This window comes from Ascidiella aspersa, chromosome 1 (assembly GCF_963924565.1).
Source record: "Ascidiella aspersa chromosome 1, kaAscAspe10.2, whole genome shotgun sequence".
In the NCBI taxonomy this organism is placed as follows: domain Eukaryota; kingdom Metazoa; phylum Chordata; class Ascidiacea; order Phlebobranchia; family Ascidiidae; genus Ascidiella; species Ascidiella aspersa.
The window spans coordinates 35318839-35333835 of record NC_139447.1 but is presented as its reverse complement, the minus strand read 5'-3'; the positions used below and the strand labels follow the sequence as shown (position 1 = coordinate 35333835).

Genomic DNA, 14997 nt, shown 5'->3' with positions numbered 1-14997 from the left:
TCAGACGGATCCTCTGTTTGTGTTCTTCTTGCTCGCCGCTTCCATCCCGGAGGTTGCTGACTGCTTCCTGGGAGCGCTCTTGGATGCGCTGGTGGAGGTCCTCCGGGCGATGGAGCGAATCGGCGACCACCATATCTTCCTCATGTCGGATCGTCGGACAGAAGTCAGGAGGAAAATCAGAAAGCCCTGGATTACGAAATGTTGTTGGTTGCTAAGCTTTAAAGGTACATTGGGAAGAGTTAAATACATGTACAATGTTAAATAGGGATTACATTGGGTTGAGTTTTAGTAAACTTTTATGATGAGTAGCATATATTTGAAAGAAATCAAATACCGTTTAAATTAGACCGAAAATACGTAATCTACCTCGGGACAACGCTAAAATATGTTTTTTGTTTTTTATGGTTGTTATGACTTTTTTTAAATGACCTTACATCAATCAAAATAGTTTGACGAGGTGTGTGAAATAACAAGATGTTATTATGAAAATAAAGAGCTAAAAATACTAATAATACCTCTTTCTGTTATTAGCAACCTTATAAATGCCGTAATAATTTTGTAAATTACACAACTTTAAACAAAAATATAATCCTAACTTTAAAAAAACAATCCTAACTTTAAAAAAACGCATTTATTAGAGTGCCTATACTTAGCAAAACTATAGAGCATCACTTATTTAAAATCTGTTATTCACTCAGACTATAAAACTGATGAGATTTGACTATAGGCCTTGTTTTACGCCACGCGTTCTGCTCTCTCACCTGCAAGGTGCAAAACAGAGCAAAGACCCAACTGATGATTGTGCTGTATGTTGCGTCTTGCGAGATGAGGAGCAGGTATCCGGAGGACCAAGCCAGACCCAAGATGGTCACCATGGTTACGGCGATCAGGAGCTTTTGCTTCGCGCTTCGGCGCAGACCTGGTGCGTCCGACTAAACAACGGGCAAAGTCGTTGTTATTTTGTTAGAAACTAAAATGTAGTTATCAGGTGAAACTATATAACGAAGATCGGATTGTACAATTAAATTGCTTTCATTTCTACTTTGACATAATTCCAATATGAACTTCACCTAGTTTCAGACGAGTGTCGATATCACCACGTGGCATCTGGTCCAATCCGATATTACATTAAAGAATTTGCCTGATGCTTCTTTATAGAAATATTCTTAAAAAATTACTCACAAAAATGTTTGGCGCAAACTATATTGCCGATCAAAGTGCACTCACAGTTAACACTAGAACACTTTGTATCCTGCCTTAACGGCAAAACGTTTCCCGGCCTTTTTAAGCACTTACTTCGATGTTCTTGCACGAGAGCTCGTGCGTAACCACGGCGAAGACGCAGCAGTTGTAGGTTAGAAGAACACCAACGGGCGCCAGGAGACCGATGTACAGTGAGTTGCTGTGCAACCAGCACATGTTGTCCGCCTTGTAGTGCGATTCCATCACGTTGCTCGCTGCAACAACGAATTTAGGTTAAGAAACAGTGTTGTAAACAAGTCATTTTGAAGTGACTTGGGCCTCAAATAACTCAAGTAAAAACTAGCATACATGCAACATCTAGCAAGCAATTTTTTTATGTGCAAAAATTCAGATAAATAAACCAATTTTATAAAAAAACTGCTTAATGAAACATTAATTTCAGCCCAAGTCATTGACTGAACTTAAATCAAAATCAAGTCCTTTTTCCGAAAGACTTAAGTCAAGTAAAGTCATTCAAACGAAACGAATTTAGTCAAGTCAAATTATTTGAAAACAGTAACATATAAGTGAACTTAAGTCAAGTCATTACAAATTGGTAAAACACGATCACAAAAGAGCCCCAAATAAACGCTGGAGGAGTTTGTTGCCTACAAATTGCGTATGACTTTTTTGAAAAGCAAGCCAACAAAATATATGTTTTGTAACTCACTTTGGGCCTTTATCTAAAGAATGGCGCCTTTTAGATTTGAAGTGGGCCTTCCATTTTGTGTTTTTACCCGCTTACAATTTGGTTTCTTATCTATAACAACGTGCTATAATCTGTAGACTAATGAAAGAATCCCTTAAAGGTACAACAATTGCATACCTTGGCACCCCTGCAATAGAAAGCCAATTTGTCGCCTTAGCTTAAGAAAATGTGCCGTAGACTTGAAACTATATGCAAGCAAGTACACAAGTTTTGCTAAAGATTTACTAGCCCTGAAATACAGCTTATAGTACAATGTTGACTCAATTTATGAACAAAATACGATTGCTTAGAAACGTTTACCACAGAAGGAAACGAATAACAAAGAATCAGTTTTTGCAGAAATTTGTCCCTAACGCTGACATGCCTGAAGACTTGACGTACAACCACACAAATTTCACAACAGGGGATTTTACCTGCGCAGTGATTGTTTCTGTGCATCGCAGTGACCAGAATGGCTAGCATGGGCGACTTTGCGAATTACATCGGCAATCAAGTCGATAGTAAAACAGCTTGTGGAAATCTTTTGCGAGCGGCTAGTAACGGCAATTTAAACAAACACTTTCCCCGTTCCGCAGCACAATACCTTTGTTTAACACAGGGGTTCTTTAACAGGGGTCAATGGACCCCTTGGCGGTCCGCGAACTAGTTTTAGGGGTCCATGAAGGCCAACTAAAATATTAGTGTATATTTTAAAAAGTAAATGATTTGTTTAAAGAAAACAGTTTAATTAAAAATAAAACGGTTTTGCACTGAATCCTATTTAGACTCGATTTCACTTTCACATTTTTTGGGCCAATATCAGCAGATTTATGAAAATTAAAAATGAGCAATGTCCTCGTGTTTATCGCACAGTTTTTTCAAATTTTATAGAAATTTTGCTCAGAACCAATCTTAATAATGTTGTTAAATCTCACTACGTGAATTACAAACCAAACCTAACTGTCACGAAATTTTGGCTCGACCCATAGGTTGAAAAACACTTTTCTGGAGTGTTCCACTCGCACCCAACCCAAGCCGCCGTACAAAGCAAAAGACTTGAGGTCATTTTGAAAATTTGTTTTGCCTACCGTGGTCCACGCGAGGCTAAAAATGCTCTAAAAGCAGTAAACAATATTTGGACTTACTATCCCTACTCGTCATGGATTTATAGACAGCTACTGGTCCGCGGTAAAAAGAAAGATTTGTATCCTTCTCCATGGCGTCAATTTTCTTACTTACCCGATGGATCGCACAGATCGGAATTTTTATCCTGTTGTTGATCGAAATATCCGATCGCCACGGCTGCCGTTGTTATGACGACCACCAGGGGAGTCCCGTACGCGAAACTGACGCAATGCTGGAGAAAATATCTTCGTCGGTCGCTGAACACCTGCGGAAAGAATAGCAAGCTTTCAACTGAGTAAAAAAGCAACAGTAGATAAGAAAGTCATAAGGAGAATTAAAATTGGAATATTATCACACTCCAATTAAAAAAAAATATGTAACTGCCTTTTTACCATGAATAAGTTGTGGTTCTCTTTATCGAATTCTTTACAATGTTCTTTATCGGTTATTACGAGAAATTTCCTCGTATGTAATATTAATTTTGGGTAAATTTAATTATAATGTGTTTTCCCGCTGAAAATAAATATGAGACTTATAATATGCACAGCTGCCATTGCATAACTGTTGTCATAATGGAACTAATTAATATGTTGGCCCACTATATGTACTGGTATCTAAAAGGATTAAATAGTTAAACTCTTTGATTGGTCTGATTGATTAACTTTTGTGTCACAAGCTGTTTTGGTTGTTTATCGTATGACACTAACAGGTTTACAGGATGCTCTATCTTATCTTTACTTATCATAAAACCCAGTTGTTTGAAGACTGGGCTTATTCAAATTTAAGAATAGAATTGTTGGCCACTCGAAAGAGCATGTATTTTGTCTATCAGCCTTAGTGGTAAATCGCAATGAAATGCTTTCTCTTGACTCATAATAACATAAAAGTTAGCAGCAAGTGTTATACGAAGAAGCGTTCATTACAGGTCTATATTTTATCTTCAAAGGAGATTGTTTAATCTAATCAAATATTTTCATTTAAAAGCAAAAAAGTAAATATTGCGGTTTAAAAAGAGGTTAAGCTTGCTGCATCCGCGAAATCCTTGTTTTACCTTAACAAGCGACTTGTACATGTCGAAGCTGTACACGCTCATCCAGCACCAAGTGGTCAGGAGAAAATAGTGGAGAAGAGCTGTGATGAGGAAGCAAGCGTACTCGTGCTCCACCCTCCCGATCCCAGCCACGAAGACGAGGTAGAAGAGGAGAAGATTCGCGCAGAGGTGGATCATGATCTTGACCGGACGACGCTGTCGGACATCGCTATGGAGAAGGATTGGTAAAGCATTTGAATACCAAAGCCCATACAAAAGTAGGTATCATTTTAAACGTTTAGAATAACTCTTTATTCATTTTCAGCATCGATGTTAAAAAAAAGTTATTCAAACGTTCAAAATGCTCTCTACTTCTTTATGGACTTCGATATTCTTCCTACATCTTACTACAACCTCCAGCCAATACATTAAAATTTATTCGAAATGTTCAAAATGCTACCTTCTTTTGTATGGGCTTTTATATTAATTCTAAATTTTATACTATAACCTCCATTAATTATCGTAAGAGTTATTCGGAACGTTTAAAATGCTACCTACTTCTGTATAGGCTTTGATATTCTTACTACGTCTTACTACAACCTCCAACCAATATACTCCAAACAATTGAATACCGTTTAACGTTGACGCAAAGTTGTACTTTTTTTTTGGCCCTATTTCTTTGGAGATTCGACGACATTTGATAAAATAATTGATATTGTAATTATAATCCAAAAGAATTAGATTATCACTCTGAACCATTTGGGAACTCGTTTAAGATATAGTAGTTAGAAATATGGTGTGAACGTTTAAAACGAAGCTGTATTTCCAACAGTTTTAAATATTCACTTTATGTCCAATTCTGTATAGGGTTTGACATATCCTTACATTTTTAAAACTGGAGTAAATATGGTTGAATTAGAATAAGCCATAAAATAGAATCAATTTACTTACGATTCTAATTTGTAAAGTTGCCATAGATGGAAAACAACACAAACATGTGCTAAATATTTTTACACACTAAGTTTTAAGTTAAGCGGTTGTCAACACTGGCCTGGGGAGCTTGCACTTATAGTTTTTTTTTACCAATTTTAGAAACAAAAACACTGGCATGAATGTTTTCATCATTAATATTAATTTGTGATTTGCTGTGTCAGGTATTTCGTAAAAAGTACGTTGAAAATTTACGAACCGGTTGATAAGATGCACAATAATTGTGAAGAGAAGTCCAGCCATAGAAAGTATACATCCGATGTCGCTGATTAGGGAAAGCACCACATCTGCAGCGACCAGGTCAGATCTCTAAAAATTAGTTTATTTTTTTAAAGCTTTTCAAAACGCGCAATAATAGAACAAAGTAATTGCTAAACCTTGAATTAATTTTCGTTCGTTGGAAGACTAATATTTTTACTTGAAATTTTGCCGAAAAAGGTCGGCCACTAGTTAAACAAATAAACATTCAAATTAGGATTCACTAAATGACAAAAAAGGTTAAAAGAAACCAAAAAAAGGTTAAACATAAACGATTTTGATTTTGTTAGTTGCTGATTTCGCTATTCGATTATTTAGGGCCACAAATAATATTGAGTATCAGTTTTCAGAAAACAAAGCGTGGCTGTTTAACACTCACACCTTTGCAATGAAATGCTAACCAAAAACCGATGGCTACTTCAAAGATAACCTTACCACCAACACGGCGAAGTTTGTGAGATGGTCGCACAAGCATTCCGGGGTTTCGGCCGTTAAGTTCAAGCAGCAGCCATCGCTTCTCCATTCTCCAAAGGTCAGGTCCCAGTAAACACACTTACTCGTATGCAGCAAGGCCTGCAGCAAAATTTGAAAATTACATTGATTTTTTCTGAAGCGATTCAAACGGTGTGTTCCCGGGGTTTGAGTTACACACTCACGTCCGCCTTAAAACATTGCAGAGAGGATTGCAGAGCAAAAAACAAAAAAAAAAATCGCACGAGAAATGAACATCAAAAGAACGAGAAATGAACATCAAAATTGGGGTACAAAAGAACGCTGGGTTGCTACCTCTCAGTAAAACGTTTAAGAACTGTTATTACTGGCTAAAAGTTTCTAGTAAGTAAGTAACTAGTTATATACAGCATGAGGGATAACAAGCGCCGGCGGCATTGCTGTTTTACAACTATAAGCTACAAACCATCGCAAAAATGCAAAAAAAAAAACAACTTATAATAGGAAATTTGTTTTTACCGAACGTTGTGCGCCACACAGGATCTATGTAGGGTGAAAGTTTTGGTTTTACAATAGTATAAACGTTTGCAGACATGCTTAGCAAGAAAGTGTATGAACGTTTAACTGAAGCAAATTGTTGGTCTGTAGCGGATGTATGCCAGGCAAAAAAGTTGACATCTAATATCCCATTCATACTTTGAAAGGTTACCGAACAGCAATGAGTTTATTGTTTTGTACCTTAACTAATCATTACCTGGAGAGTTGAGTTTTTCACTGGGGATTTCCCGTACGCTACGAAATCTTGCGTGCTCTGGATTCTGATTGGTTCGCTGAGATTACTCAGTTTGACCGATTCTCCGACGTCGATAGAGACAACCTAAAAATACATTCTTGTAACTGGAGTAAATATGGTTGAATTGGAATAACCCATACAAAATAATAGAATTAACGATTCTAATTTGTGACTTTGCCATAGGAAGAAAACAGCACATATATATTAAATACGTTTACACATTCTCTCTGAAATAATGTGAGTATTAAAACTGGCCCTAGGTGGCTTTTTCTCGGACGTCAATATAGTGACCACCTGAAAATACAGGCCTCACTGATGGTAGGATTAAAATGACTAGCACCGGTTTTATAACGAAAACCATCCATCAGGCTAATTACCGAGTATGGAAGTCCAGGGAAAAATCAAAACTATTTCGCAACATTACCAATTGGCATTTTAAATGTCCGTGACACTGAGGTTTACGTAAAAAAAAACTAAAAATTATTTATTCCACAATAGTGACAATAGGCATGGGTTAAAATAACAAAATATAAGCGGTTTGAAGTGATGCAACAGAACAATCGATAATCTAGTATGTAAAATTTGCGCTTTTTATAACAACACGTAAACTGGACAAGTATGTCGTGTATCGCGAACTTCAAAAATTATTGCTGGAATTACTTCACGAATAATTTATTTAGGCCGATTTGAACCAATTTTGAAGTCTTAGTATATATTCTAATAGTGAAAAGAATGTATTATACAACACAGATATAAAAACTAAATGCTAATAAACAAGTTATCTCCTCGCCCTTACAAGTAAATTTTGACAAAGGCTTCAAATTAAAGCAAATATTTAGATATACTTTTCTGTCCTAGTCAAAGTCAGTCATTTTGATGATAAGAGAAACATATTTTGCCAGAAAGCAATCTTTAGTCTCTCATTTAAACAGAATCATAGATATTTGTTTTTCATGCCAATAACCAACTTACCCAAGGCGCTCTCTGCGTCGAATAGAAGAGCGAACCATCATTATAGAATACAAATGAACTCCTGACGCTACGCAAGGCTCTACCAGTTGGGTTGCTTGTATTCGACAGAGCCAGGGCTTGTCTAAGTGCTGAGGCCGGCACAGTTACCCGGACTGCGTCACCGGGAACGAAAGTTGATGGGGCATTTAGGTCGAAATTGTCCTTTACCTTTGAAAAGATTGTGATTACATAAAGATGTTACATGTGTGTTTTTTACTAAAGTTGTACCTATTAAAGATAATGCATATAGGTATTGGGTGTTATAGGTATTGGGTTATATAGGTATTGGTGATTTATGCATATGGCTCTATTGTTTATGGTGTAATTTGAAGTTTAAATTAAACACACTTTGTTTTCTTGGAAAATAAATAAGTTCATCAAAGAGTTTAAAACGTTTAAAACTTTAATTCTAGTGACTTGACATGTGCTTGACTTAATAATGACAATTGACTTAGCCTGAATATTTTTCAAACGACTTGATTTAAACGACTTAAAGACTTAAGTTATTTCAGTGTTTTACAACACTGCAAAAAAGGTTTAAGCGTGATTGAATAAAAGCTGAACTAACAAGTCCTCAAGATTTAGCCGTAAATGATTCTTTTCTGTCACGCCTGCAATATATGACTTGAAGGGTGGTCTTGACAGCCGCGAAGGTAGTGACGCATATTGCGATATTAAACGCTGCATGTCGCAGGTGTCAATTAAAGAAGTTATGATTTAAGTCTTTCTCAACTTGTTGGACATGGGTACTTACGCAATACTGGGTTACCGTTTGATTACATTGGATCACCGACTGCAGTAGTTTATATAGGGTTGTGATTTAGTGTTGTAATAAATTAAGTGAATGATAGTGCACTTAAGTCGTTGTTTTCGAAAGACTTCACTTAACTTACGTCTTTCCAACTAATGACTTGACTTGACTTGATTTAAGTCTTTTGTACAAATAACTTGGGTTGAAATGAAGTGTTTTTATTAAGCATTTTTGTAAATTTTGGTTATTTATCTCAATTTTTGCTCATAAAACAATTTACTTGCTATGCGTGTTTGTTATTTAGTTGGGTTATTTCTCATAATTAGACGATTTAACCAAGTTTAATGTAGTTTAAAATTTACGTTTTATGACAAGGATTTGATTCGGAATTGACTTGTTATTTATTCGAAAGACTTAACTATAATACTTAAGCCATCTCAAAATGACTTGTTTACAACACTGATGATTATCGGGATTGGTTCTGAACAAGATTCATCCAATACTTGAGTAAATTGTCTACCTGAATGGCCAGGAATTGAGATGCGAACTCGAAAGAGCTCGAAGCGTTTTCCAGCCTCACTCTCTGTGCAAGTGACGACACGGACGTGATAACCTTCTTCTGTTCGTTCTTCACAGCTTGTTCATTCGAGCTGTTGTTTATCTCCCAGACAGATCCAGTCAAGCTGTTTGCAATCCCCGCCACTTTTGTCAGAAGTTCAGTAGACACCTGTTTGTTTTCAAGAGAAATTTTTATAGATCAAGGCTTTTCAAGTCTGTGAAGTACGGTAATTAGTTTTAAACCAAAAATGCACATATTAGATTACAACTTTGTCAAAGTCTTTTATTTTCAAAGCCCCGATTTAATGATGGACAAAAGCTATAAGCACCAATAAAAACTACAACGCATTTGTAAGCTAATGAGATTTCTCATAATGTATGACATAAAAAATATTTCTCGATATAAATTAATGGAAGTCAAAAATCACGTAAAAACTTGGGCAATTTACAACACAACATAAAACATTTATCTTATTGTTTGAAAGCTAGAGAGGTGCAGTTCAAAATAAAAAAAACTGTATTGCGAACAAGTAATATTGCGAAACGTTTCTTTATCTAGGCGAATTTGGCTGAAATTGCGTTTTGTATCACCGCGCTATAGGCTCTATAAACAATAGAAAGAATGAACATGCACTGGTATGCATATGGCGTCTTGTGATACTGGAAGGATTCGCTTTAAACTGGAAAAACATATTGGGAACACGAAGCGCAATAAACTTTAACACTTAGTCAGTTTGGGTAGCAAAAACTTTAGTTTATGAGTCGGACATCGCCCCCCTCTGGGTCCTACCTTTGGGTACAATATCGTCATAACCTCACCGTGAGCGTTTGGTTCTCCGCACGTTGATTCACGAAAGCCATGAAACCTGCAAGGCTGGACAGTTGCGAGGAATTGAGTTGCATTGTGGTGGAGTTCAAACTCTCCAGCAAGTAGTTGGCCGCCTCCAGTATGTCGAGGCTTGATGAACCTCCTTTTAACGCCTATAACAAAAAATAAAAAACAATCGTTGATGTAAATCACTGTTTGTGAAACTACAAGTCGTAACCCAAAATGGGGCGTGGTTTGATTTGGCCCACTATACCAGTGGTCTCCAGCCTATGGGTCGCGACCACATGTGGGGTCGCCTAAACCTATTCTGGGGTCGTCATCACTCACCAATACCTGTATAGTTTAGTGGTTTTAATGCGCTCAGTGTTTAAACGAGCGTAATGAGTATATTAAAAACTGAATAAAGAAAATTCAAAAATCATGTTTCATGTGTTAACTTTAATTCCATGTGTTAATTTGAACTTCTCATTTCATTACACATGTGTAGCCACAATTCTCTGAAATTTTAGCCTATATATTTTACGCGTAATGTTTAATCGCTCGTGTCATAAGCTAAAAAATGACTTAACAAAGAACAAACTCGGGTCGCATCTAAATGCGGATTTCATTTTATATGTAATTTTGGTGCAGTTAATAAAAAGGTTGAAGACCACTGCACTATACGGTAGTTCACACATTTAGGTTGATTGAGATTGGTTCTGAGCAAAATATTTGAAAAATTTATGAAATTTCGGAAGCACGACATGCCTAACATTAGTTAAATTTATTTCATTAATGCTACAGTTTACTTGTGCTTTGTGCTCTTTAAACTTACAAAATATCGATATATAGACTGTTGCTAAAAATCAAGGGCGATTTTCTATGTTGTCACTAAGATAAAGATAAACATTTATTTGGTGCTATAAATGCGACCTCAATAGCAAAGCTTCAACGAAGAACCATAAAATGGTTATCGAGTCAGTTGACCCTGGAGTCAGTTGTCAGTTTACTTGAACTTCCAATAAGGATGCTCGGTACAAAGCGTTGGCAATGCATTAGTGGTATTGGTGTTAAATATGTTTTATTGGTCTTATATATTCTTGCCGGAAGAACATAAGTTAGAGAAACAATATTTTAATTGTAGTTGCGGGAATTCAGTTCATCATTATAACAAAATTAGTAGCATAGGTAAATATTTCAGACTACTTAGATATAGCCTGTTTTAATTAAGATACTATTTTTTTACCAGACATTATCCAAGACAACTTCATGCTTGTGGCAGACTCGGGACAAGGATAATGTAAATGAAAAAAAAAATTCAGTGGTAATTTTAATTCTTTACAATCTCAGTGGATATTTATAGGTCGCCAAAGAGTCGTTGTTAAACTTACGCTTATAGTATTTGGGTAGTCACGAAAAAGGTTGAAAAACATTGACATGAATCGTTAACGACATGACTTAAATATAGGTTTTGTTTTTCGGTATATATCGGTATAACCGCTTGACCTTACAGGTTGATAAGTTCATTGGTTTAAACGTTGGTTTCGCCGCGCACTATGGGGTGTGTTTTAATGGTATAAAAATGTATTTAAAATTTATCATTACACAAAACGACCGAATGAAATTGCAAGTAAGTGTGCTTTTTTATATTTTGTATATGTGGCTTAATTCGAAAGGTTTGCAAACAATGATCTAGTTACACGTGTTTTTACATCATGACACATTTAAAAAAAAAAAAAAAAAAAAAAAAAAAAATTGTAAAAAAAAAAAAAAAAAAAAAAAAAAAATTTTAGTACCACGTTCGGATTTAACGGAAACGCAAATGTATTGTATTTCCATGGGAACTTTGTTATCATTGTAATTTGTAAATGTATTGCAAGGATAAATTGCGTCCTTGCGTGAATCAGAAAATTGTAAATATCTCATCTGAGTTACAAAGTTCAAAATACATCTTGGCAGCAAGTTGCACGTCAAAGGTGCCGAGTCACCGGTTTCCAACTGATGACTTGTTTATCTCCTTTCTGGCCCGTGAAAACGAAATTCGCACCACGAATGTTTGACGTATTGCAAGAGTGGTACTAAGCTAAATCATCTTTGCTACTAATCATACGTTAGAGAAAAAAGTTAGGAGTCTCAAACCCAGTTTTTAAATTCCTCTTGACTTCCACCCAGTGAATATTGTTAGCGAATTGCCAATTTGTATAATCGAATATCATCCTAATGATCATAGAAGGAAGATACGAACAGTCCGACCACGTTGAACGTCTCGCAACCCAAAACGAGGTTAGGTTTTTAGTTGAAGGAATCTTTATGGAATCCTTTAGCAATAGTGCGTTTCCCCATGTCGATCTTACCCGCTAACATTTACAATAACATGTAAAACAGAAAATCGTATACCCAGCATTCTACCCAGGATTTTAAAGGTTCTAGTTTATATATAAGCGTATACATTTGGTGAACCGGAAACTAATGTTTTAACATCTGAACAACTAACTAAAACATCAGCAAACCAAAAAGTACTGTATAACCGGGGATAACGCTAAAACTTACGTTATCCACAACCGAAGTTATCGTATCGTTGCAATTGAATCGATAGAGAGTGTCTAGGTTGTACGTTGCTCGCCCGCCAACCCCACATGTTGTATTATGTTGGCACGAGATTGACGCTAGTGGCAAACCTGGTATAAAAATGAAAAAAAATCCTTATTTCAGGCTTGCGTTAGCGATATTGCAGAGTAAAAAAAAACTGGAACGTCGTTGAACTGTTGTCACACGCCCTCTAAATTTTGAATTTTTGATTCAGTTTCGAAGTTTAGGAAATAAAGTCGTAAGCTTAAGCAAACGAATGAAAAAATAAAATAGTGGCGAATTAAGTTGGGGGCGCAGTTGTACTGGGTCGAAAAAATAACTAGTATGTACGCGCTATAAATGTATAAGTGTCAAAAGCTTTAAAAAATGTGATTGTTTGCTTGTAAATAAAGCCTGTTTGCATCACTTTAAAGCAGGGCTGCGGAGTCGGACTCGGGACTCGAGTAAAACCACGTAAAACTACCCGAGTCCCGAGTCCGATTCTGAAAATTTTGAAACTGTCAAAGCCGCTAACTGTAAATTATAAAAGTGGAATTGCATATGGTCGAATATTTTCCAATATATTTTGAGTAAATGAATTATACGACACCCCTATAAGCGGATTGCTCAATATCTACGTTATTTTAGTTACGTAAATTGGTGAAATACAGGCTGTAGAGTCAGGGCCGGGACTCGACGAAATCGCAAATTTGACCGGATTCGGACTCGGGACTCAAGAGTGCGACTAGGGTTCATTTTTTTTGGCCGGAGTCGAACTTAAGTTATTTTTAACCGACTCTGCAGCCCTTCTTTAAAAAGCCGGACCCCTTTCTCAAGCAAAGCGGTTCTCCATTTTTTAATTTCTAGCAACCTTGCAGCTTTAATTTTGCCGTATTATCAGAAGAGAAATGCTGTTTAAACGTAGAATAATACTTCAAAGCATTCCACGTGAGATGACCTCTTCAATAGTGCTACTTACTTGAGCCCTTGCATTTCTCTTCCGAGTAAGCGACTGTGTTTACTCTAAAGTCGAGAAAGGTGATTTGCGTTGCGCCCGACGAAGCATAAAGTGTATTACATTGATCTGCAACCGAAGTTAAATAATTAGATAATATTGTACTAAAAAACAGGCAAAATACCGCATAAAATGAAATACAAGCTGACAATGCAAAAGTTTAGATACGGTATTTTGGTTATTTATTGTGAACGAGCACCATTTCGAATAATATAAATTGGAAATGTCGTTAACATTTAACTAAACTATCAATTTTTTTTAATTTTTCGGGGAGGAATTCATTCTAAGAGTTCAGCCCAGCACTTTATGCGCCGTAAAGCGGCTTCATTTATGTTTAAATTAGGCCACAAGAAAAAGGATTGGCGAGCATTACAGTTAAGCAGTGTTGTGATGACTAAATACAAGCTTGCCCGAGAAAGTAATAAAACTTGGTCAAAGAAACGAAATGAAAATTTCCAAGTTATTTTTACACATATTTTCTTAGAGATGACTCCTAAAAAAACTTTGCGTTTTCTAAACTGATTTATAATTAGAAAATCGGATTTTAAGTTTAAAGTTTTGTTTATTGATAATTTTTCTATTGACAACACCAAAACAAATTTTGATAACCCTATCATTACAATGCGTTACAAAATACCTTAACCTGATTAAACGTATAGTTATCGTCAACCTGCTATCATCAAATTCTATCCGCGATTGATGTAATCCGGAAATACGTAACTCTGTCGCTTTTGGTATTTCGTTCTTTGTATAGTTGTACTATTAATGGGCTATAAACAAAATTAACCTATACCTCTTTGTCGCGGTACATATCGTGGCACACAATTGCAAAATGCTGAAAAGCAAGCAACTGACGTGTTGAGACACCGGGCAGTTCTGTTGTTGCATTTCGCCAATCCTTCTGCAAAAGACGACATAATGCTGTAATGCAGTGTTTCTAAACCCACGGGTGGCCAATTAAAATTTGATCGCCGTTTGATTTGGTTGGGTCGCCCACTGATGTGGTCTACATGGTTAGATTCAATCGGATGGGTTTTCATCAAGATTTCTCCTAAAATTACAAAAATTGCTAAAGAAGACATGACCCATGTTTATTAAAATTGAATTTATTAGTGCCACTGTATTATTTCTTTTTTGTTCATTTTAGGCTTGCCAGAGCTTCACCGTTATACGTACACTTATAGCATTTGTGAAGCCCCGAAAAAAGGTTGATAAACACTGCTGTATTACAAACTTATTTATTTTAAGAGTCATTTTTCTTAATTCTTTTAAGAAATGTTTCTTTCATAGAGGCATCCTTCTATACTTACCGTTAGTATTGAGACAGGTGAAATCGCAAGTGTTGATCTGATGTTCGCAGCAAGTTTCCCTCTGGGAGTTCACTAAACACAGAAAAGCACTTTATTCAACATTTTGGTAAAAAACATTTTGGCAAAATGTGCCAGGCAGGAAAATATGTAGCATGTAAAATGGCTTTTTTAAAAACGAAAGCGGCAACCGTAGCGTTTTTGTGTCGGATTTGTTAAACGATTTCTAACAACCTGGTCTAAAATGATCAACCAAAATGTCTAAAACTTTTTCCGAAAAACAGTGGAAATGTTGTTTTATTGTGATTCAGTGTATGACCGATCAAATGTACAAAAAGGCCAGGAATTGTAATCTTAGTATGCATCTCTCAGTTGTAAACCTCTCTCGTCTGTTTTACGCTTT

At 36.2% G+C, this 14997-nt stretch overlaps 1 protein-coding gene across 1 annotated transcript; it reads right to left on the bottom strand.

Annotated features, from left to right (window-relative positions):
* LOC146170262 (adhesion G-protein coupled receptor G7-like) lies at nucleotides 1–14098 on the bottom strand. Its single transcript, XM_083388019.1, has 12 exons — nucleotides 14081–14098; nucleotides 9716–9877; nucleotides 8859–9065; nucleotides 7549–7755; nucleotides 6538–6660; nucleotides 5769–5906; nucleotides 5275–5384; nucleotides 4107–4314; nucleotides 3170–3320; nucleotides 1297–1457; nucleotides 762–932; nucleotides 1–186 (listed from the first exon to the last, which is right to left on the bottom strand). The coding sequence occupies exons 1-12, from the start codon at nucleotides 14096–14098 to the stop codon at nucleotides 1–3; spliced, it is 1842 nt and encodes a 613-aa protein (XP_083244145.1).
* Nucleotides 14099–14997: the final 899 nt, after the last annotated feature.